This window comes from Arvicola amphibius, chromosome 1, assembly GCF_903992535.2.
Source record: "Arvicola amphibius chromosome 1, mArvAmp1.2, whole genome shotgun sequence".
Classification (NCBI taxonomy): Eukaryota; Metazoa; Chordata; class Mammalia; order Rodentia; family Cricetidae; genus Arvicola; species Arvicola amphibius.
In genome coordinates, this window is record NC_052047.1 from 134,162,906 (window position 1) to 134,187,427 (window position 24,522).

The following is a 24,522-nucleotide window of genomic DNA, read 5'->3' on the forward strand; positions in this document are numbered from 1 at the left end:
AGGATGGATTTTCTTAGGCTGCCTGAGAGCATCTCAAACGATAACATCTGGGACAAAGGTTTCCCCGCGTGCTGCAGTGTCAACTGTGCCATTTGTAAATGCACTAGTGAACTCGGATGTCACGCGAACAGGGGAAGCCCCGGTTTCCCTTCCCCCTTCCCGTATAGCCAGTGGGTATGTGCCTTTTTCAGCTTGACTCACTGAATTTCCTCACTCCCACCAGCCTTTCTCCAAGGTATTGGGATAAATGAGAACAAAGGAAAGAAAATACCCTAAGTTGCCGGCCCTCCCCTTTGGAACCAGCCAAGCCATGTCGGTATGCTCCGGGGTGTCTCTTGAATTACAGTCAAAACAACAGTCACAGCTTGCTACATAGTTACTAATGGAGTGGATTTCATTTGCACAGTCTGGGGTGTGTCTCAAGTATCCCAGAGGGTCACCCACGTTGCCGCCTTTTTCGTCCCCGCAGCTTCAGGCGCCTGGCAGGTAGGCTGACAGGCTGCTTCCCAAATGTCTCCATGATTTCTCTTATCCTAGCCAGGTTCGTCTTGCTGAGTATGAAGTCACACCGAGTGGCCCCCATGTCGTAGCCAACCATGCAGTTCTTGGAGGAAGAGACGAAACCCTCTGCCTTTGCAGTGACCACGTATTCGCCAGGGTTCAGTAGGCGCCAGTAATCCCCGTCGCTGGCTGGGAAAAAAGAAAGCAGGGCACCTCAGAGAAGATCCTTTGTAGCACAAGTATTCCCAGCTTCAGCGCATGACCAGCCTAGCAGAGAGGGCCCTGAGCTCCCGTGCTCAAGTGCTTACAGCACGCAAAAGCCAAGATTTTTTTCTCCTTGGCAGCTGCCTTTAATGTTTCAACAGGAAAGGGCAGGAGGTGTGGGCTTCCACAGCTCAGGAGCAGAGCTGGAGATGAGACCTCGGGTAGTTTTTCCTATGTGATAGTACAGGGCATTCGTTCTAAATGTGAACTCACAGACATTATGCCCTTGCCACAAAACAGCATTTTGCAAAGTCAGCAACTCACAGCTTCCTGGCTTCCCTCTGCATAGCCATGAATACAGAAGAATTACTTCTAAAAGAGGAGAGATTCTTAAAAGTTCAGTAACAGACTGCCCAGCAAATGGCCCTGGTGCCTGCACACTGCTCTAGCCCTCATTCTGTGGCCATGGAGAGAACAGTTACACAGGAACAGTTACACAGGGACTCAAGGCAGGGCAGGGACGCAGCAATGCAGTAAAAGGCCCATGAACACTAGCAAGCTGCAGGCTGAGGAGGAGCCCTGATACCCAGTTCTACCGCTGGTCACTTACCCGTGGGTTTCTTCCTGAGCTTCCTATGGGTCAGAACAACATCAGGCAATGGCGAACTCTGGGCTTAACTAATTCTCCATTGAGACCAACTAAGCTCACTTTCTCATGAAGGCATGCCTGCTGGCTTCTTTTTTTCTATTTTATTTATTTATTTATTTATTTATTTATTTATTTATTTATTATTTGTTTATTTTCGTTTTTCCAGATAAGGTTTCTCTGTGTAGCTTTTGAGCCTGTCCTGACACTTGCTTTGTAGATCAGGCTGGCCTCCAACTCACAGAGATCCGCCTGCCTCTGCCTTCTGAGTGCTGGGGTTAAAGCCGCGCTGGCTTGGTATCCACTCATCTCCTTTCAGCCACTCTATTCACCGACCATACTCAAAGGAGTGATGCTGAGATTCAGTTACAGATGGATTACATGACAAGACATAGGCACTAATGGATGCTATATCTTCACATAGAGGCTATGGCAGGAGCAGAGGACCACTCCTACTCTCAAAGACACTGTATTTTAGAAGGAGAGTTGGCAGGGCAGAGGACATGTGGAAGACACAGTTTGCTCAACATGGCTCAAGAAACTCAAGGATGCAGAGATCCTTAAAAGGAGAATTACATGCCAGGCTGACTGGCCGACATGATACCTGGAACCGCTAGCTGAAATAGCTCTGTCTATATATCTCCCTATCTATGTAAGTAGTGAACTCAGATCTCTGCATGCCAGACAAGCTCCACCATTGCGCTATACCCCAGCCCTATGTAGAGTCTCTTATTTGATGGAAAACCTGCATTCCCACTAAAGGAATAACTGAGGACCTTTGGGGAGCTCTCTCTCTCTCTCTGTATGTGTGTGTTGACATGCATGCGTATGTGAAGGGGCTCATGCATGTATGTGTGTACATGCAGAGGCCAGGGGTTGAGTCTAGTGTCTTCCTTGATTGCTTGTAGGGTCTCTTGCTGCAGCTAGAACTCAACAGTTTGGCTATTCTAGCTATTCAGCTTACCCCAGGGATCCCCTATCTCTTATTCCTGAGCATTAGGATTATAGGAGACTCAGCTAAACTGAGTCTCCAGCATTTACATGGATGTTGGGATGCGAACTCTGGTCCAAATCCTTGTGCGGCAAGTGTTTTATCTACTGGATCATCTCTGCTCCTTTTCTTGACTCTGAACAGACGCTTTGTGATTCTGTTCTCTCCTTTGGCTCTCCTTGCCTTTCTTGCCTGTCTCTGTATCCATTTCTTTCTTGGCACTGGTTACTATCTGTAATTTTTTTTTCTCCCTAACCATCAATTGCAGGTCTCCTGCACCAGAAAGCATACTCAGTGGTCAGGGACATCTTTGCCACCGTGGCTGTAGTTCTTGGCAAACACTCAGTGCCCAATGAGACAAGCCAAAAGGAAGAAGGAAATGATGGTGATCATGTTCATATCACAGAGTCAGAAAAGGAAATATTCAGTCTGTAATCTAGACATTTCCACTTCTGAAACATGGATGTCCTGCTTTCCCCTCTGCCTGGCAGATCTCTCAGAAGCTCATGGACAATGTTTTCCCACTTTATACCTGAGGCTCTTGTTATTTCTACTTCTTCCCCAATGATACTTATTCTACAGCCATGCATTGGAGGACAGAGAGGGAGCCATGTCCTGAGTTCTGTCCCATCAAACAACTGATCTAGTGTTCTGGAGTAAACACTTCATGTAGCCACCATGCATGGTTAAAACTGTGAAAGCTGCTTGTCACTTATGGGGTGAAAGGGGCACCCCAAGCCTAATAAGTGTTCATTCATTAGCCACTCAAATTGATATTTTCCAAGTAATGACAGCATGTGCAAGTCTAACCCAAATGTGCTTTTAAAAACTCTTTCTAGCTCCCTGCCTGTGGGATTCTGCTTAATGCCTCTGTTTACATTATGCAAACTTCTCCTGAAATGAAACTTGTCGGATCGTATAAGCCTCAGACAAAAATCAAGGCAGATTCAGCACTTCTGGGGAGCATGAAAGGAAGGAGGCCCGTAAAGAGCCGTGTGAGGAATATGGAAGGCATCTGCCCAGAGCAAACACTGGAAAATTATTTATAGGAGGAAGTGAGGGGATGAGATGCATTTCCTACTAGCTCGTCCAAACTGTCTGCCTGATTACAGGGGCTTGAAATTCAGAGCCCATTAAGCAAAGCATTCTCATCTAGGCTTATAGTGCCCCAGGGCCTTTTTTACCTCCTACTGTGTAAAGCCCCTGTGTTTTCCTACATTGCCCAACAGGCACTAAATAGTGTAAGGGATGGTCAGGGCTCCTTTAAGAAGTACTCTCTGAAAGGAGCGTTTAAGCAGTATTTAAAACACAGATCCCACATAGAACCAGAACAAATGACCCCCTCTTTCATTCATAAGGATCACTAATCCTGCTTGATCTCTGGCAAATTATGGGGACTTGGTCCATGTCTATTGAATTGACGAACGGATGGATGGATGGATGGATGGATGGATGGATGGATGGATGGATGGGCAGATGGATGGATGGATGGATGGATGGGCAGATGAATGGATGGATGGATTTGCAGATGTATGTATGTATGTATGTATGTATGTATGTATGTACAGACCGATGGATGAATGAATGTATATATGGGTGTTTATAAGGAGCTATTGGGTACAAATTTCCATATAATACTAGTAAAACCTTATGGACAATATCTGTAATATCTAGGACAAGTGGCAGAAATCCCACAGAGAGAAGCATTTTGGTGACTAAGGGGAAAGAACAATGATATCACACACCAGTCCCTAACTTCTCAGAAGCTTCCATTGCAATTGGAGTTTTGATCATTGCTCCAAACTATCCCGAGAAAGGGGCAAGGAGAAGCCAAAAAGCCAAAAATCCAGGCTGAAAAACCCCATTTTCAGGGATCTCTTGGGGAGCTGGAAGAAGATGCTGATTCAATCCTAAATAAGAAGTTTCTACATGAGTGCCCCATGCTAACCAACTGTGCCACTGGTGCTCTGGTGAAAAAGTTTCTGAAATGCCAATCGTGAGAGAAGCCCAAGCAACACATTGCAAGGAGCAGGTATTGCTTACTGAAGCAATTTATGCACATTCATAGATACCTGTCCGGATGTCATGGTTAACCCCTTCGACGGAGATGATGGCATTTGGGATCCCTTTTCCATGCAAATCTCTCACGATGCCTTTGATGCCCCGATGAACCTAGGGCAAATGTGAGACACAGTGTGTCACCAGCCAGCTCTAGGCAGCAACAGCACAAGGAAATAGGCAGTGCAAGTAACAACAGTCCAGCCCTCACCTAGAGCATTCCAAGTGCCACATCTAGTTTAGTACGCACCTGGCTCTGCATGGACTTTGTAGAATGTCTTGTGGCCCATGAGCCAGAAAGTTTCCCATTGGAATTAAAATCCTCCCGAGATGAAAACATATGGAGGTCTGAGAGTTTTATTAAAATATCCCCACTAGGGCTAGGGATGTAGTACTACAGATACTACAGATGTACAATGCCTGCCCAGCGTGCATGAGGTGCTGGGTTCCAGCCCTAAGCACTGAAAAATTAAAGCAAAAAAATCCGTGGAAACTAGAATTTGATTTTTCTTTTAATTGATTTATTTTATTTTTAGACAAAGTCTCATCATGCAGCCCCAGTTGGCCTGGAATTTTCTATAGAGAATCGACAGGCCTTGAACTCAAGACATCCTCCTACTTCTGCCTCCCAAGTTTTGGGATCAAAGGCTTGTACCACTAGCTTGAAACATAATTTTTATCAGGCAAGCTTGTTTTGAATTTTCCTAGGTTCCATGAATTTAACAACAAAGGAGTTAGAGACAAAGGAACCAGGGGCCATCAGAAAATGACTGCTTTGGAAGCTGGGAAGGGGTGGCACATGCTTTTAATCCCAGCACTCAGGAGGCAAGAGGCAGGTGGATCTCTGTGAAATCAAGACCAGCCTGGTCTGCAGAATGAGTTCTAGGCTGTTATACAAAGAAACCCTGTCTTGACAACCCAAAAAGAAAAGGAAAGAAAAGGACTGCTTTGTCTAGAGCCCATCTACTGACCATGTCACACACCAGCCAGAACCTGTGCCTCAGTCTATCTGTCTGTAGGATAATGCAACAATCCACGATGGCTAAGCAACTTTCCAATGAGAGTGTGGGCATATTATCTACAAGGGCAACTTTGACTAACTCAGACCACAACTTTAAAACTGTGTTTTCACAATCCAGGCCTTCCCTCCTTTCCTTTTACAAAGGAAAACTAGCCTTTCCCATGAGGTTCCAGGGCTGAAGCAGAAGGTGGACTCACAGCTTCTCAAGATGAAGAAACTGGTTTCTACCCTCTGTGCCAGGAATCCTCCTAGGACCCTTGTAGGGCAGACTCAGCTGTAAGATCCAGATGCCAGCTACAATCATCTGTGCAGGGGTGCAGTCAAAGCACCAGAAAGTTGGTGCCTGTGCCAACCACAGTCATTTGTGCAGGGGTACAGCCACAGCACCAGGAAGCTGGTACCCAGTGTCAGCTACAGTCATCTGTGCAGAGGTGCAGCTACAGCACCAGGAAGCTGGAGCCTAGTGTCAGCTACAGTCATCTGTGCAGGGGTGCAGCCACAGCAATGGGAAGCTGGTATCTAGTGTCAGCCATCATCTGTGCAGGGGTGCAGCTGCAGTACCGGGAAGCTGGTACCCAAACATTGGCAGCAAGCATCACCCGACCTTCCCATGACTACGATTCTCACAGCTGCATCCTGTTTCCTAGCTAGCTCCTCTCCTCCCAGCCACGTGCCCAGCATACCTGTTCCATGAACACAATCAGAGACTCCCGGTTATTCTCCCATTCCTCGGGCAGCTCACTCTCGTGCGGGTATTTATCACAGCCCACATAGATGGACAGCTCAAAGCAGTTTGTGTGGAGGTAGCTGAAATCATTCAGACCTGCCAAGTCAACCAGACATTTGAACTAACTTAGGCTTCGAATTGCATGGGGCGGTGGCAAGATTGTTCAAGAACATTTAGAGGTCTTTAACTGAACAGGGAGGCAATAAAAATCTACTATAGATAAACACGGAAAGCCAAATGTGCCAGAAAAGCCATCATTAATTACCACAATGGACTAAGTATTTAATTCTCTGTATTTGGAAGCTATACGGGTCTCAGACGAGAGCTTGAATAGTTCCCTATTTCAGTTCATTAACACAGCTATTCGAGTCACAACTTATCCTGTCTGCATGGTCTTTTCTGTGTATCTGTCTTCCTGTACCTCTCCTGTGCCTCTCCATAAGCTGCGTCCTACAGGTCACTGCCTCCTCCCCACAAGCTCGGCCATAGCTCAGTCTCACAAATAAGACAAGTGAGGCTGCTATCAGTAAAATGTGGATACAGGATTCATGTGTCTACAAAGGACCACGGTCTAGGTTGGAGCCATTGCTCTTGCCTCCAACACTGTGGCTGTTTGGTAGCTGCCTGGCTATCCCGCCTACACAGGGAGCCCCAAAGCAGCAGACCAGCATTCTGCCATTCTGGAGTATGACTGTCCCCATATGAGCTTTCTGGGGCCACTGTTACATATGACCACATCCTGACTTAAATCAGACACTCCTTCCCATGGGCTGAGAATCCTCAGGGTATGTGTGCTCCCTGCAGAGCCTTCTTGGAGCCCCCTCCCTGTCTGTATGACTTTGCTGGTCCAGGCATTTCTTATGTCAATAGCTTGATTCTACAGCCTTCTATATTTGCTTTTTCCTCCTTGGGTCCATTTAAGGACACTACTCACTGACATAGGGCACATCCAGTGACAGAGAAGAAACATCTCCAGGCCCTTCATCTTCTAAGACTGTCTTCCCAGTAAAGTAACAGTTACAGGGGCAAAGCAATTACAAAAGAGTCATGCTGTTTAGGGGATCTTTCTCAAGTCACTACACTATCCAGTATTATCATGAGGGTCCCACAGCATAAAGTAGCCCAACTCTTGGGGTGGGTGGGATCTACGGATTGGACCTAAGATATTATCCATGCTCAGCACTGAGCCCTCGAGACGACTGAGCTTCTCCCTCCCTCTCCCTTCTCGACATCTCCACCTCTGAACAGGAGATTTCAGTAGGAAAAGCACCTTTTCCGGGCGCGGGGAGATCCTCTAAGGGGCCCTCCCTGCTCTCTGAGGGTCAGTTCTAGAAGGTGGAAGCTGGGGAAATAGGCTCTGTGTGGACCGAGGAACGTGTTCTCCATGCGCTTTCCCAGCTCAGCCCTCATACCGTCTTTCTCCCTTCCTGCCCTCTGTGAAGGGTCTTTCGCTTTAAAGTCAGACTTTGGGGTATTAACCCACTGTGCCACCCTGACGACTTAACCTTTAGCAGCTGAGCTCTCTCTACTTGGTTCCAGACTCCAGACACTTGAATTTCAGCAACGAGTAAACCAGGGACTGAAGGGACACGATGGGGCTGTATTCAGGGACACGATGGGGTTGTATTCAGGGACATGATGGGGTTGTATTCGGGGACACGATGGGACTGTATGCAGGGACATGGTGGGGCTGTATGCAGAGACACGGTGGGACTGTATGCAGGGACATGTTGGGGCTGTATTCAGGGACATGATGGGACTGTATTCAGGGACACGGTGGGGCTGTATTCAGGGACACGGTGGGACTGCATGCAGGGACATGGTGGTATGAAGGGACATGGTGGTATGCAGGGACATGGTGGGACTGTATTCAGGGACATGGTGGGACTGTATGCAGGGACATGGTGGGACTATATGCAGGGAGCCCTTTACGAGGACAGGCCAACTCTACATCGACTCATCTATCAACCTACAGCGAGGAATTACTGAGGACATCTGGGAGCAGAGCCACCTAGTGTAGGTCTTGACTCTTAGAAGGGATTGGCTTCCTTTAAACATAAAGGTGTCATTAGCCTCACATTCTTAGGCTCTGCGAGTACTAAAATAGTTGTGATAACTAAAACTGTGGGATTTTTCTTTCTTCTTTCTTTGTTCAAGAATCTTTGAAGTACTAGAAGAAGCCTAAGACATGCTGGAAGCCAAAGGCATGCTGGCAAACTGATAAGAAATTTCAGCCTGGAGCGGCTTGGGCCCATCCATCTCTGTCGTTGACATCCTGCTCTTCAAGCGAGGCCTTGCTCAGAGTGTTCCACACAGAAGGGCTTCGACAGTGAACGATGTGTCTTTTACACCCGTCCAGAGCACCTGTGGAGCAGGATCTGCCACACTGCCTGAGAGTTCTTCCAAACCTTCAGCCCTGGCAAGAGGCATCCTTTCCAACCCTCTCTGTGACTGAGGTCATTCCTACTGCCCACAGCACCCGTTCTTCTAGGGACTGGTAGTGTAAGACTGCAGCCAAGAAGAGAGCGTCCCCAAGTCACTTTGGAGTTCAAAAGCACGGGCCGCCCACACTAGACACTTTGAACCGCACCAAGCCTCATCGTAACTGCCCCACCCCCACCCCTGCACACTCACTGATGCCTGCAGTGCAGGGTAATGAGTGAGAAAAAAAACAGAAAGGAGAGACTCGGGGGGAGGGGACGAAATTAGAGATCAGATTCCTTTAATCTACAAAGAATGGACTCTTCAGAGTCCGTCACAGAAGAATGATGGAAAAGAATCAAGCGAGCCTGTGGCTTTGCTACAAAGTCTCCGAAATAAGGGCAAGCAGAATTGGGCGAGCAAAGCGCCCAGTGCTGCCTACACTAGCTTGCTTTCATGATGTCACTATTAACAGGACACTGTCACACTCAACTGTGTCGGTTCGCAACTTACAGCAGAAAAAAAAAACAAAAACAAAAACAAAATAATAGCTTTTACTCAGAGATTCCTGTAGATATGTCTTTAGGGCTAAACCTGAACTTTTTTTTTTTTTAAATGCTTTCTTAATCAATAGGAAATGTCCCCGATAAACAAGAAACCAGTGTTTCTTTTGTAATGGGCATAGTGCAAAGTCGTTGCAGAGAAAGAATTATCTCCACTTGGATTGCTGCCAAGACAGAAACGGCATCCTTTTTGATATGTTTTGAAGTGACTGTGGGAACAATTATCTCTATTTTTGTTTTCTTTTCCAAGAGAAAAGTATACTTGGCAAGTATTCGAAGACTAAATTTATAGTAAAGTAAAAAACCATGGAACTTAGTATGTGGAATGGAGAACAGGGTAGGCTCAGGACATCACGGGGTCTTTTAGTTCCCTTGGAAGGTGCTGTGTTAAATATTCTGACAAAGCGCAACTGGGAGGGTACTGTCTGGCTTCCAATTCCAGGCCACAGTCCAAACAGAGCAAGGAGCGCAGAGTGACTCGTCATCGCCACAGTCAAGGGCAGAGAGAAATGAATGCATAAGCATGCATATCGACTTGCTTGGCTATGCTCAGCTCAAATTTCCAGAGACATCTACCTAGGGGAGGGTGCTGTCCACAGTGGGCTGGGCCTCCCCACATCCATTAATGATCCATCCCCCACACATGTCCACAGGCCGACCCCATATAGATAAGCCCTCACAGTAACCTGAGGCATTGCTTTCCTCCCATAGGAACCACAGGGCTCTCTGACTGTTGCCAAGTGATTTGGGGGTCTCTTGGGGAAGCCTCTCCAGGCCCATGTGCAGGTTGGACACAACGGGCGTTGACATATATCATTGGTGACAACTGGGTGGCTAGCCAGTGGACAGCAGATCTACATAACTATTATCACCACATGGAGATCTCAGGACCCAACTCAGTCACGTGAGCCAAGATGAGGTTCCCAGTCTTGGACAGTCCCCCAGATCCTGGTAACTGAGCACAAAGCCCTTGCTCTGGCACCACTGTGCCCTGCCGCTTTCTCGCATCTGCAGTCCCGTGAAATCTGAGTATCTCAGTGGCGAATGGCAAGACCTAACACATCCCACCTCTATCCGTCTCTTGCTTGGGCAGAGTCCCGGCCATCTCCAGGCATTCTCGTTCGTTAAAAATGAGTAAGCCCCACCCACCTCTGAGAACCCAGTAAGGGTTAAAGACTAGTCTTTGGGGAGTTCTGAGTGCCAATGCTTTGGAAGCCACTGACGGCAGTCAGACCGAACATAACCATGAGAGGGTATATGATAGCTCATCGCTTGTCAGCTTTACTACGTCTGGAATCGTCTAAAACCCAAGCAACTGGGCACACCTGTGATGGATTTTCTTGACTGGATCATTTGAGGTGGGAAGACCCACCATGAATCTGGTCCATACGTTCTGATGGGAGGCCACATAGAAGGACACGGAAGAGGGAAGCTTTTGCTTTTTGCCTGCCTGCCCTCACTCTCACTGACACGTGCATCTATCCTACTGCGGAAGCATCCCTCCACTGGTACTAGAACCTACTTCAGGATTCCAACACAGACTGAAGATCAGGAGCTCTCTGGGAATTCCTGGGAACGCAGTACCAGATTGGGACTGAACAGCTACTAGATTCTTGACCTTTATGTCAGGAGAAAGAGCTACTCAGACTACAGCCTGTAACCAACTCTAGTATATCTATATCTATATCTATACCTATATCTATATCTTCATCCTATCAGTTCTGTTCTCTTAGAGAACACTGACTAATCTGTAGAGGGCATATAGAGGAGGGACCTGAGAGTTAACTCTGGACTAAAATCTTGATTGTTAATATTACCAACTTGGCAGGACCTACAAACTAAGAGAAACACCCCTGACCATGTCTCTGAGGGATTCTCTAGACCAGGTCAATTAAGGTGAGAAGACCTTGGATATCACCACATCATAGACTGGATTACTGGGCTGAACAAGAAGGAAAAAGATAACTGAATATCTGTATCCATTGGTCTCTACTTCCTGACTATGGGTGCAATGTAACCTTGCCTCACATTCCTGCCATAATGGACTGCATCCTCTTCTGTGAGTCAATGACCCTCTAACACACAAATACACACACACACACACACCACTACCACCGCTACCACCACACACACATACACACATATCCCCCCACATACACACACACCACACATACACACATACTCCCAGCACACACACATACACACACCCCAATACACACACACACCACATACACACATACTCCCAGCACACACACACATACACACACCCCAATACACACACACACCACATACACACTTACCCCCAGTACACACACACACACACACACACACATCATACACATACCTCCCTACACACACACCCCCACACACACACAGTTGCTTTTTATATTTTGTCACTGCCACAGGAAGAGTAACTAAAGCACCATCCATGGCCATTGGGGACATGATGCTAGACTGGCAGATCTTAGACTTACTTCCAGCCACCGTGTGCCAGGAAGCCCCATTGACAGTGCCCTCCTCCTTCTGAAAGTCTTCTGTGTGGCATACTCGCCTCCTGGCATCTGTCATGAGGCGGTGAGTGGAGGCATAGGAGTATGCCAGCCAGCGGAACACGTGATCATCAGGTGTTGGGGTGTGCTCCTGCATCTTCCACAGGGACCGCACCATGTCATAGGGGTATGCCACCACTAGCTCACCCCCCTGTAGGTTGCCTCCCAGCACAAAGGGGATCTTCTCCATCCAGGCAATGACAGCTCTGGTCTCCATGGCCACCTGGGAGTATACAAATTTAACAAAGAGAAGGAATTTGCTTCATTGCCCTAGCTTTCAAAAAAAAAAAAAAAAAAAAAGGAAATGTTTTTTTTTTTTTAAATCAGGAATTTTGTGGAATAATATTAGCAATATTCAGAATCTCAAGCTGTGTCCTGGGAAAACTGGACTTTTTAGAAGCGATGGATAAAAAAGGGATGGCCAGGGAAATGCCCAGTTTCCACAGCAAGATATTCTAGTAAATACTGAAGAGGGGTTAAGTGATATCATTTTGTGATTCTAGTGAACTCCTGGGTTAGGAGTCTTCACCCACAGCGACAGACAGCATGAGAAAGACACACAAGTTAGCTGTTGTCTCCAGATGAAAGTCACGCACCCCAAAACCCACAAAGCTGAATCTCACCGGGCCTCTAGCTGAGGCATCAGCTGACTCTTTCTGCAAAGGGCCAGATGGTGAATATTTGGGGCTTTGTGGACCAGGCAGGCTCTGTCACAGCTACTCAACTATGCTCCTGTAGCAAAGAAACACCAGGCACAAAATGCAGATGTGTGCCAACTGAGGCCACTTGGGAAAGCAGGCCCGCGTGGGCTGTAGTTTGTGGATGTCTGCTCTGTCTAGTCTCTGTCCGTCTTAAAGTCACTCTCTGTTTCCATAAGATGGAGAAGGACGTACACGCATCAGAGGAACACAGCCCTGGCTCCCAGAGGCAGGGAGGGCAGCTGCTCATACACAACCAAGGGTGATGTGAAGACATAGGCAGGACAGGGAAGGAGAGGAAATAATAGAGGGCAGTTTGTTCAAAGATGTAAAATGACTTTAAAACAATAGAAAGGAATGGGCCTCCTTTGAATCAAGATCTGATCAAATGGGAGAGGGGTAAAGTGAGGTGAGAGCAATGAATGGGGAGAGGGGAGTTCACTGATTGGTGGAAGGAATGAAGTGGGGGACAGTAGTGGTGCTCCCCTTTAATCCCAGCACTCAGGAGGCAGAAGCAAATGGACCTCTGTGAATTCAAGGCCAACCTAGTCTCTAAAAACGAGGACAGCCTGTCAAGTTCCAGGACAGCCCATTACACAGAGAAACCCTGTCTCAAAAAAAGCAAAGCAAAACAAAACAAACAAACAAACAAACAAAAAACGGGAACTCTGATATATACCTTGCAATATCAAGAAAAAAAAAACTTATTTGGGGCGAAGGAGGACTGCGTGGGTAAAACTGCTTGCCTGGCAAGCCTAAGGACTGGAGTTCAGGCCTCAGAACTCACTTAAAATCCAGATGTGGTAAAGGAGCCCCCTGGAGTTTAGAGACGCCTGTTGAAATGTTTACAAATGAGACGACACGATGATGACACGGTGTCAGCTTTTGTTAGAGTGGGGAGAGATGCCCGGGTGGAGGAAGCATGCGTCGGCACACGTCAACGCTGACACGAGTACTCGCGAGCCCTCTGTTTCCCCCTTTACTTTCGTACTTTGACTTTTTATGGGGAAAAGTTATAGAAGAAGGAAATGACAGCGCTAGAAGATCAAATTGAAAGGTTGACGTGGTTTAATATAGGCATGTAAATCAAGTCGGATTGTAATAAATTACGATTGTCACGCAAAGATAATTTCGGTAAGATAAAGTTGGATGACAACAGAGGGACACAGGAAGTCACTTATTGTGCAGACAGAAATGCCGACTCGGGGGTACAATGTGCTTGCCAGGCTTCATTAACCTTGATTCTGGCGTTTAAGCACACCAGAGGCCCTGAGTCAGGTTAATTACGGAACACATCTCATTGCACAGAATCAATACCTGTTCCATGCTGGGAACGCACAGTCCAACAACCCAAGACCCAAGTCTCAGGTGCAGGTGCTGTGACCGGGGTGATTTCAGCCCCGCACACACCCCATTGCTTCCCATCTTAAATGAGCTGGCTCTTATCCTCCCTCAGTCTTGTTTAAACTGCACATGTGAAGATATCAAATTTCCTGTTTAGTTTTACTTGTCTTTCTCAGTTTGTTTGTTTTTTTTTTTAACCCAGTTTCTGCTCCTATGATTCATTCTCGATTTTGATGAACGCTATTTCTCCGTCTTTTCCACTTTACAATGAAGAGACTGTTTATCTACATAGGCGAAAATGGACATTAAGTAGTCAGTCTTTTGCTGTAAGGAGGCGTGTGCTTTGAACTCTCTGGGGCTATGTTCTGGTACACACATCACCAAAAGGCAAATGGCCACATGTCACCAGGACTCCATCTTGTATATATCATCAGAAGTGACGGTGTTTATACACCTAGCAGTTAGTGAAAGCCGAAGATCATTTCATGGGAGGACAATTGACATGGATGCGGGTAATGATAGTAACAAATCCATGCATTTTGGGGGTGGCTATTTTGATTCTTTACAACTCTGTAGTTATAAAGAAATTCAATCAAATGACTCCACAAAGAATTTCCACAATACAGCTTGAAAGGCAGTTACGACCTAGGGCTATTGCTTCTGCTGGAGAAGGTGAGACAGGAGAGATAGCCTTGTCTCAATCCTCCACGCCACACCCTCTGCAGATACCAGCAGACAGTCTTTGGCCCTCCTCTGCCCTACAAATGAGAGGGTTTTTTTTTTTTCACTCACTGTGGCATTTTCAGACAGATACCAGTCAGGGATGGCAATGTAGTGGTTGGGCACTTTCCTTGGGGCGTTCTGCCGGTCCTCGGCTTCCCAGAGCAATGAGTTTAAATCTGGAAAGTTGTTGTTGATATCAATCCCATCATGGGTCCAGCGTCCCAGGGACCAGCCTCCCAACTCGGAGCCCTAGAAAAGATCCAGAAGGTAAAGAGTTCTCAGATGCAGTGGAGAATCGGGGATGTGCAATGTGTCTGGGTCTCCTGTGTGCATCTCCAAATCTTTGAATGCTCTTGGCTCCAGAAAAGAAATCACAGGAGATTATAGAAAAACCTGCTACTAACGTCTGATAAGCCACAGACAACATAGCTACCTCACTCCAAAGATGGACACCCAGGGGACCACTCATGCCATATGCCCAAGCTCAAAAGCCTTAGTCCTCTTCTTGTACCTCTCCCTTGCCCCTTCTACCACTGCTTGGCTGAGCCTCTGAAAAGGAAGAGCCTGGAACTGCAACATTGCAATATCACTTACTATCCATGCAGTACCAATGTGTGCCCTGCCCGGAATCCTGGCTGGGTTTTGTTGTTGTTTGTTTGTGTTTTGTTTTTTTTACTCATTGCTCTTTGGCTCTTTGGGGGCCTGCAACCCAGCTCCCAAATAAATACACAGAGTCTTATTCTTTCTTACCAATGCCCAGCTTTAGCTTAGCTTATTTCTAGCCAGCTTTTCTTAAATTATCCAGACTACCTTTTGCCTTCCGGCTTTTATCTTTCTGTATTTCTGTGTATCTTTCTTTCTTTATTACTCCGCTGCTGTTTGTGTAGCTGGGTGGCTGGCCCCTGTTGTCCTCCTCTCCTTCTCCTTTTCCTTGTTTCTCTCTCTTCTCTCACATTCTTCTCCTATTTATTCTGTCTGGCAGCCCCACCTATTTCTTTCTCCTGCCTCACTATTGGCCGTTCAGCTCTTTATTAGACCAATTAGGTGTTTTAGATAGGCAAAGTAACACAACTTCACAGTTAAATAAATGCAGCATAAAAGAATACGGCATATTCTTGCATTACTAAACAAATATTCCACAGCATAAATGAATGTAACACATCTTAAAATAAAATAATATTCTACAACACCTGACTTTGGAGTTAGTGTAGTATCTATGGCCATATCATCCTGATTGTGCTCAATCTTGTCTGATCTTAGAGGCTAAGCATTGGTTGGGCCTGGTTAGTAGTCAGATGGGAGTTATCGTTATGACTAATCAAGTATTTGTGCCAGAACCGACAAACACAACTAAATGCTACACTTTAAAACTCACATTTGAAAGGCACCTCTACTTAGTGCTCTATTTTATCCCAAATACTGTGAAATATCATTATTGATTCATGACATGATTTAATGCAATTATATACATATATTATAAACATCTGTGGTATTACCAATTCCATATGAAAATTAGAACACAAAGTATAAGGAATATCTCAGAATCATCCAGACAGTTATCATTAGGGGACAGGTGAGAATATTAGAGATAATAACCAAGGCTAGCACATGCCTCGGAAGTGCTCAGCCAACCCGAGGTGCCACTGCCAAGAGGTGCACTGCTGCACACTGGGTGTATAACAATGGCATAACGTGTGTGGATGCTCTCCAGCTGTGGACATACACCTCTTGGTCTCAATTCCTGCTTTGCATCCCTTAGAAACCTTGGAGATTGGAAGAAACAATCGGAAAGAAGGCAAAACAGCTCCTGTAGGCAAAGGCTGCAGACACAGGCTCCCACCTTCAGCAAAGAAGGCAACAGTGGCTGGGGAGATAGCTCAGTCAGGAAAGTACTTGCTGAGCAATCGTGAATCTAGATTTCCCCAGCACCCAAGTAAAAAAAAAAACTAGGTGCAACGTCTGCGCCTATAATCCCAGCACTAGAGAGTGGAGAAAGCTAGATCCCTAGTGCATGAGGGCCTGATGGTCTCGCTGAATCAGTAAGGTCCAAGTTCAGCTATAGACCTGTATCAAGAACTGAAGTGGGGAAGCTATTGAGGCCAACCTCAGAGCCTCCCTGTGCACATAGACACACACGTACATGCACATGCACACCTACAACATATATCACTTACATACATATCAAAAACAAGAGGGGCAGAAGAGACAGAGAGAGAGAGAGAGAGAGAGAGAGAGAGAGAGAGAGAGAGAGAGAGAGAGAGAGAGAGAGAGAAAGAGAGGCAGACAGACAGACAGACGACAGACAGACAGAGAGGCAGGCAGAATCAGATTCCTGGGAACTGCGCTAAGCACACCCCGGAGCTGGGATCTCATACTGCTTGCATCTGGAGTCTGGAAGACACTTACTCCTTCGCAGGCCTTCTCATAGCCATCAGGATTGAGGGAGGGTAGAATGTGGATCCGTGTCTCTTCCACCAAGCGGACGATGCGCATGTTCTGCGCCAAGTACTCCTGGCAGAGGAACTGAAGCAGCAGCAGCAGCAGCTCACGGCCGAGGACCTCATTGCCATGGGCCCCTGCGATGTAGTGGAACTCGGGCTCACCTTGACAAAGAAAGAGAGGCACAGGCTCCTGCAGGCGTCTACACAGACCCTGGCAAGGTTTCGAATGGCACAAACACCTTGCAGCCATGGGTTTTTTTTTTCTTTCAAATAAACCCCCCAAATTGTATTGGGATAATTATTTTAAACTCAAGTGCTCAAGCATGTAAGAAGAGCACAGACAACAAGCCTGAACAACTAGAGCCATGGGGTGTGTGTTCTCACTTAGCAAGGACTACCAAATGCCTCGGTACTGGTGATTACGAACTAAACACAAAGCACAGTCATTGCTCTTCTCTTTGATTGTGTAGTTTCTCTTGGGGATTTTCTTGCTATGTTTTACAAGGAGCCAAAGATGAACGGATACACGAAGAAAATGGTCTTAAAGGAGTCAGCTAGGACACATGTTGGTGAGTGGTCTGGATATTCTCTCCTCCAAAACTCAGCTTGTTAATGAGAGGAATTCAAGTTCAAGTCAAGAATCTGTGATAGCATGAAGAGGTGTGGCCTTTAGAAGGGGATGAGGGGTTATCATCCTCAGAGAATGTAGCCTTCCACAGCCCTGTATCGTGCAAGGGTCAGCAGAAAGCAGGCCATCACCAGCCAGGCTGCAGATGTGCTAGCGTCTATCATGAACCTCCCAGGTTCCACAATTGTGAGAAATAAATTCCTGCTGTTTATAAGATGCAGTCTTGTCTATTTTGTTATAGCAGCTAAACAGATTAGAATATCCATGCTGGGAATGGCTGGTCACACTTCTTTTTCTTCCTCGTCAAGAGGTTCTATGTGGGGAAACATGATTTTATCTACAAGTAAGGCCTTTGCCCCCTGAAAGAAACTCCTGAGGTAAACTCCCGAGACAGGAAACATGGAGGAATGATAAATATACCTTTTGCACCATATCTTGTGCACCTAAATTTCAGAGGATTTTGAGAGCCTCTCCAGTTTTACCAACAAGAAAACTGAAGGTCCACCCAGCATGCAGGGACTTGGAGTAGTGATGGCTGAATAGGAAACAGCTGAAGGCAGGCTACATTTAAAGACAACATAGACATTCTTCAAAAAGAAGGGAGCCTGCAGTAGAGCATGTAGAAGGCATATTTGTAGTCAAAACATTTATGAAACTGTCTCTTTACCCAAGATAATGAGAAGCTAAGTGCAATATTAAGGTAGGCAATTCTATGTCCCATGCTGTGGTGTATAGGTCTCCCTTTCATCTGTATGTTTCTCTATAGGAATGCGGCAATATCAGGAATTGATCTCCATGTCTCCAAAATTTCAACTGCCAGATTCTGTCTCTATACTAATATTAATTTCTCAATAAAATTGGTGTGTTATATAATAAAAAACCAAGGAAGGAAGGAAGGAAGGAAGGAAGGAAGGAAGGAAGGAAGGAAGGAAAAAAAGTAGGAAAGGGAGCCCTGTAATTTCAGTCATTCATGAATCAGAGAGCCCAGAATGTTCTCCTTTCTTTTTTTCTTTTTTGAGACCGGGTTTCTCTGTAGCTTTGGAGCCTGTCCTGGAACTAGCTCTTGTAGACCAGGCTGGCCCCGAACTCACAGAGATCCACCTGCCTCTGCCTCCCAAGTGCTGGGTATTAAAGGCCTGTGCCACCATTGCCCGGCTGAGGAATCTGTCTTCTATCCAGCCATTTTCTCCTTTGTCTTGTGATTGGCCTCAGAAGCAGAGAGCACAATTGCATGTGGTCCCTGTGCAGCACAGGTGGCTGCTTCTAGCTCAGGGAGCTGTGCAGCTTTTCTAAGATATGAGGAAAACAGAACCAAAATCTGCTTCGTGGTGGGATAGGTGATTCATGCCCTGAATCACAAATGCTCTCATGTAGAATGTGGGGAGATGCCTTCAAATTAGAAGCTACTGAAGATAGGGCGCCATCATCTTGGTTGGGAAGCTGGCATAGTTAGCACCAGCTTCCAATCTGACTCAAACCTAGAGTCACCTAGGAAGAGAGAACCTTGGCTGAAAAGATACCCACATCAAACTGGTCTTGAGATTATTTCTTTTTTAATTGATTTTTATTGAGCTCTACATTTTCCTCTGTTCTCCTCCCTGCCTCTCCCCTCCCCTTTAGCCCTCTCCCAAGGTCCCCATGCTCCCAGTTTACTCAGGAGATCTTGTCTTTTTCTACTTACCATGTAGATTAGATCCATATATGTCTCTCCTAGGGTCCTCATTGTTGTTTAGGTTTTCTGGGGTTGTGATTTGTGGGCTGGTTCTCTTTGCTTTGTGTTTAAAAAGCCACTTATGACAATTATCACGTGTACTCATTCATAAATGAGGTTATTTCTTAACCACTAATTGATATAGGAGGGCCCAGCCCGTTGTAGGTGTACCACCCCTAGACAGGCGCTGCTGGACTATATTTAAAAGGTAGTTGAGAAAGGCCTTAAGCAAAAATTCTTCCTTGGCCTTTGCATTAGTTCCTGCCCCCAATTCCTGCTTGAACTCCTTTCCTAGTTTCCCTTGCCGGTGAGCTAATACCTGTAAGTCCAGACAGATCCTTTCCTCCCAAGCTGCTTTTGGTTATGGCACTTCTTACAGCAACAGAAACAAAGACAGAAATCTGTCTCACCAACTTCATGCTCCCCAGGGTGGTCAGAGATCTCTACAGCATACAGCTTCAGGCCCTGGTGGCTTTTACCAATGTTGTAAATTCTGGTGATGTTGGGGCACATCTCATTCACAACCTTCATCAACTGAAAGACAAGATAAATGAAAGGTTTTGAATGCTGATAACTGCAGGCTTAAAAAAAAAGGACAAAAAGCAGTGCTCCCCAAAAGACAGCTATTTCCACAGCCTCTCACCTCAGCACCCCCACCATCCCACAGCTGTTGCTATACCTCTGTCTAGAACACCCTCTCTGGCCTCCTATTTCCCAGAACCTATCCTTTGACCATCTCCTCTAAGGAGAAGCTCCTGGCCATTGTCTGCCCTGGCCTGGTACTCTTAGGACACTTGATTATATTATAGTGATAGCGTCTTGCTACATACTTGCTACATACATGTCTGTGTCCCTCAGCTGGAATCTAATCAATGCAATAGCATTAAAAGGCAAAGCATTGAGTCCAGCAAGCCCTTGCTGCCAACCTGAGTTCCATCTCTGGAACCCACATACAGGAAGGAGAAAACCAACTCCCACAAGGTGTCTTGATCTCAGCAAGTGCAGGGATGCCTGCAAGTGCCCATATCCTAACACACCTAATAAATAAATGTAACAAATAGTATTTTTTTTATAAAAAGAAGTGAAAAATTAGGTGGTAATTATGTCATGTGGGTGGGGACTTTGTAAACACGACTAGAAGCCTTTAAAAGAAACAACGGACTTGTGTATGGAGCAGCACAAAGGCCACACACATGTATGAACTAGTGGGTGATACCACATCTGCCAGCACCTTGAGCTTGCTTTTGTAGTGGCCTATAGAACTACAAACAAGGCATTTCTGTGGTCTGCTAGTCCACAGACAGCTCCAGCAGAGTAAGGCATCTTCCTGGGTTGGGATTTTCACTCGCTCAGATGTGATATGTGTTTGTCACCCCCTGGTTGTTGTCACCACCTCCTTGGCTGCAGTCAGCCTCTTCCTGGTTGTGGTCATGACATTCTCCCTGTGATTTCTGTCTTTCTGAACCAGTCTCCTTGGAGATCAAATTGTGCAAATATGGAGTATTTGATATTAAGTTTTCATAATCACTGCACACCTGAAGAAGGTGTCCCTGCCCTTCTGGAGCTAGAGGTACAACAGGAAGGAGGCACTAGATGATGCAGTTCATGAATGCTAAGGAAAGACTTCATGTGGTGGCCACAGACACAAACCTCATGGGCCAGGAGGTGGGCTAGACTGAGGAAGGAACCCACATACCATGGTCTAGAGTTTAAGATCAGCTCGTTAATGAACAGCCTTGGTCTATGAGAATGGTGTGAGCTATCAGGGGATGTAGTAAAGGGTCTTTAGTAGGAGAACAGCTGGGGGATGGAGGACCAGTGGCATCCTCCCCTCAGAAGTTGCCTGCCTCGCATCCCTGACCAGTGCTGTGAGCACTGATTGGCTGGGTGAAAGGTGTTCTTGCAATCCCCAGGGCACCAGAACCTGGTGTAAAGAACACTGTATTCCCTCTATGTTTGCTGAGGACCCCGGTCTCCTCTTTGTTTACTGAGGACCCCACTCTCCCCTGTGTTCACTGAGGACCCCGCTCTCCACCAGGCACCATACAGTGAAGACTGGAAGGTCTAGAGGATCATTTCAGGGCCATGTGTTAAGGACAGAAGGGACACTCTGGCAGAACAGAGGAAGAACACCCTGGCAATGGTGGTGGGCAGGCAGCATCCATTGGAAGGGCTCTGCTACTCTGAAATACAAGCTAGAACTGCAAGTGTCCCTTTCTCCTGCTGCAGTGTAAACGATGGCCATAGTCCACTGGCCTCGAGGCCCTGTATGCTCGTCCCTCCTGGTGCGGTCATACTGACAAGGATCTTAGCAGGGCCTGGTTGGCAAGGAAGCCACTGTCTCAGGTTCAGGCCAAAGATTATTTCTTCAGGAATAAGACCTAGGTAGTCCATTACCAAGTGGCAACAAATTTAAGCTTCAAGCACAGACTGGCTTCCTTCTCTGTTACCCTCGACCTTTAGAGCAACCAGCACCAGAGGTCACAGCCTCCACACTGGAGGTAGACAAATGTCTTCCCCTGGATGCACACTTAGCAATGGAGACAAGCCTCTTGGGCTACAAAACCTCAGGAGCCACCTTCTTCTTTGTATTCTGTCCTCCACTAGAGCATTTTTTCCCGACCCTGTTTTCTCTGCAGTGGTTGGTGTTAAATGAAGTGTGTTGCTTGGTCATTGTACTAAAATAAACATTCCCTCATAAGAACATGAAAATTTGAAGAATACTAACCTTTAGGAAGGCCATTTATAATTTTCCCTCCAGAGTAGCACTCTGGAATACCCTGAAGAATATCTTGGGTCGCCACCATCCCCACGAAGGAGGACATGGGAGTTGATCCACCTGCTCTTCCCAACAAGGCTATCATGAGCATCATCAGGGATGAACTCCTCTACTTAAGTATAACTCCTTCTTGTGAGAGACTGTAACTAATTGGTCCTGAAAATAATTAGAGATTCTTTTTATGTTACCCAGATCAGTGATGGCTAATCTTGATGGTCAGCTCAGCATACCTGGGAAACGGTCTTCAACTGCAGAACTGACTTCATAAGCTTGGCCTGCGGGCATATCTATGGGATACTTTCTTTATTGCTATTTTATGCATGAGAACCCAGCTATTCCTGGGCAGATGATCCTGAGCTGTATAAGACAGCTGAGAAGCCAGGAGAAGCAAGCCAGTAAGCAACGTTCCTCTTCAGTTTCTGCTGCAGTTCCTGCCTCCGGGTTTTTGCCCTGACTTCTCTGAATGATGAACTTTAGTCAAACAAACTCTTGCCTCTTCAGGTTGCTTTTGGTCATAGCATTTAGCACAGCAATGGAAACCAAGCTAGAATAAGGCCTTTGTGGTAACCGCATTGGTCCTGATGACAAACAGAGTAAGGAGTAGGATTTCCTCAGGAATCAGAGCACACATCCTAAAAAGGCTGAAGAAATGGGTTCTGTAGGTCTGAAACATTTACATTATAATATATATTATAGTGTAAAATTATAATATATATTGTGGTGCATGTGGGTCCTCACAGCGTAACCCCCTCCCCCTGGAAAAATAGTATCTGTTAAAATCTGATATAATAAGGGGAAAGTGAATAAGGAAAGGATGTCAGGACGGCTCCTTGAAGTGGGAGGGGAAGTGACAGTAGAGGACCGCAGGGCAGCTGGGCTCATTCACCCCTGAAATGGGAACGCATATCACCTTCCTAGTACCCATCGAAGTTTGGGCTCCTCTCTTTCCCTCCTTTGCTGAAGAAGATAGAATAATGAGGTGATCTTCTAGTAATCCAATTTTCGGTAATATATCTGAAGGAAACTGTTCATAAAGCTAAAAGTATCATGATGACACTGGTTGTGGCGTGCTTCCTACTTCAGCAAAGTCATTAAAATCTGGGAGATTTTCAGACGCTTCAGAGCAGGGGGAAAGCTGCTAAACCACAATGCAGCCCCTCACCAGCCCATGTGGCAGCACTGGAGACAGTAGGGGTGAGGGGTGGAGAGATGCTAGGAACCAACACTAACTGAGAGATGTGGGACAAAGACAGAGCTATGTTCTAATCACAGTCGTGTAGAACCTATGGAGACAAGTCCAAGCACTGGAGAGAGAGAAGCATGTTGCTGTAGCTTCAGTGTATGTGTTCCCTGAATTCACAAGGTGGAATCCAAGGCTCAGTTCCATAATGTGTAGGGGTAAGGGCTTTTCTAGGAGGTGAGTAAGTCACAGAGGCTCTGCCCTTGTCAGTGGAATGAGTATCCTTATAAAGGGACAGGAGAAAACTAGGTAGGGCTTTGCCCTTCCATCTTTCACATGATGGCCCAGAAACAAGGCACCGTATGTCAGGGGTGTCCTTTGTATGCAGGCCTAGTAGAGCGGCCATTGTGTGAAGCTGTGAAGTTGGGGCTTGGATTGCCATGGAGACCCCAATATGTTAGAGATGCCAGAGTCATGGGCTACCTGCTGCAGAGAGTTGCTAACTGGGAGTGGAACCAGTCCAAGAGAAAGAAGTGTGTTGCAGTCAAAAAAGCTGAAAGGAGTTGGAGATCTGAAGAGTGCTTTGACATCAGACAGAGATGTAGAGTTTGGAGTTTGCCCAGCTGGTTTTTGCTCTTGCTTTGGTCCAGTACAGCCTAACTCTGCTCCCTTCCCTATGTTTTGGAATGATAATGTATATCCTGTGCCATTATTTGTTGAGAAAGTATGTGATCTGCTTTTATATTTTAGTTTTATAAGGGGTTATAGTTATAAAATTGCATGAATCTCAGAAGAGACTTTGAACTTTAAATTTAAATAAGTTTGAGATTGTTAGAGACTATGAGGTCTTTTGAAGTTGCACCGAATGCATTTTTGCACTATGATATGGCTACAAGTCTTTGGGGGCCAGGGACTAGAATGTATTGGTTTGAAAGAAAATGGTTCCCAAAAGGAGTGGCACTTTTAGGAGGTGTGGCCTTGCTGGAGGAAGTGTGTCACTGCGGAGGTGGGCTTTGAGGTCTCCCTATGCACAAGCTACACCCAGTGAGACAGACCACATTCCTGCTGCCTGCAAGTCAAGATGTAGGACACTCTGCTACCTCCCCAGCACTGTCTGCCAGCACACCACCATGTCACACCATGATGGAAATGGACGAAACCTCTGAAAATATAAACCACCACAAACATTTTTTTTTTTTATTTTCTAAGAGTTGCTGTGGTCAAGGCGTCTCTTCACAGCAATAGAAACCGTAACTAAGACAGGTCAAAACTTTGGTTGCCTGGACTTTCACACCTACTCTCTTGTTCTGGCTTCCGCCGCCATCACCTGTCCTCAC

At 46.2% G+C, this 24,522-nt stretch overlaps 1 protein-coding gene across 1 annotated transcript in view; it reads right to left on the reverse strand.

The window, feature by feature from the left end:
- Window positions 1-436: 436 nt before the first annotated feature.
- The window catches only part of Cpxm2 (carboxypeptidase X, M14 family member 2), a 109,352-nt gene continuing 85,266 nt past the window's right edge, over window positions 437-24,522 (reverse strand). The window contains exons 8-14 of the mRNA XM_038340225.1: window positions 19,637-19,760; window positions 16,853-17,049; window positions 14,516-14,695; window positions 11,607-11,904; window positions 6,105-6,244; window positions 4,415-4,514; window positions 437-690 (exon numbers count right to left, since the gene is read on the reverse strand). Coding sequence (XP_038196153.1) covers window positions 437-690; window positions 4,415-4,514; window positions 6,105-6,244; window positions 11,607-11,904; window positions 14,516-14,695; window positions 16,853-17,049; window positions 19,637-19,760 — 1,293 coding nt within the window. The remainder of the gene's footprint in view (window positions 691-4,414; window positions 4,515-6,104; window positions 6,245-11,606; window positions 11,905-14,515; window positions 14,696-16,852; window positions 17,050-19,636; window positions 19,761-24,522) is intronic.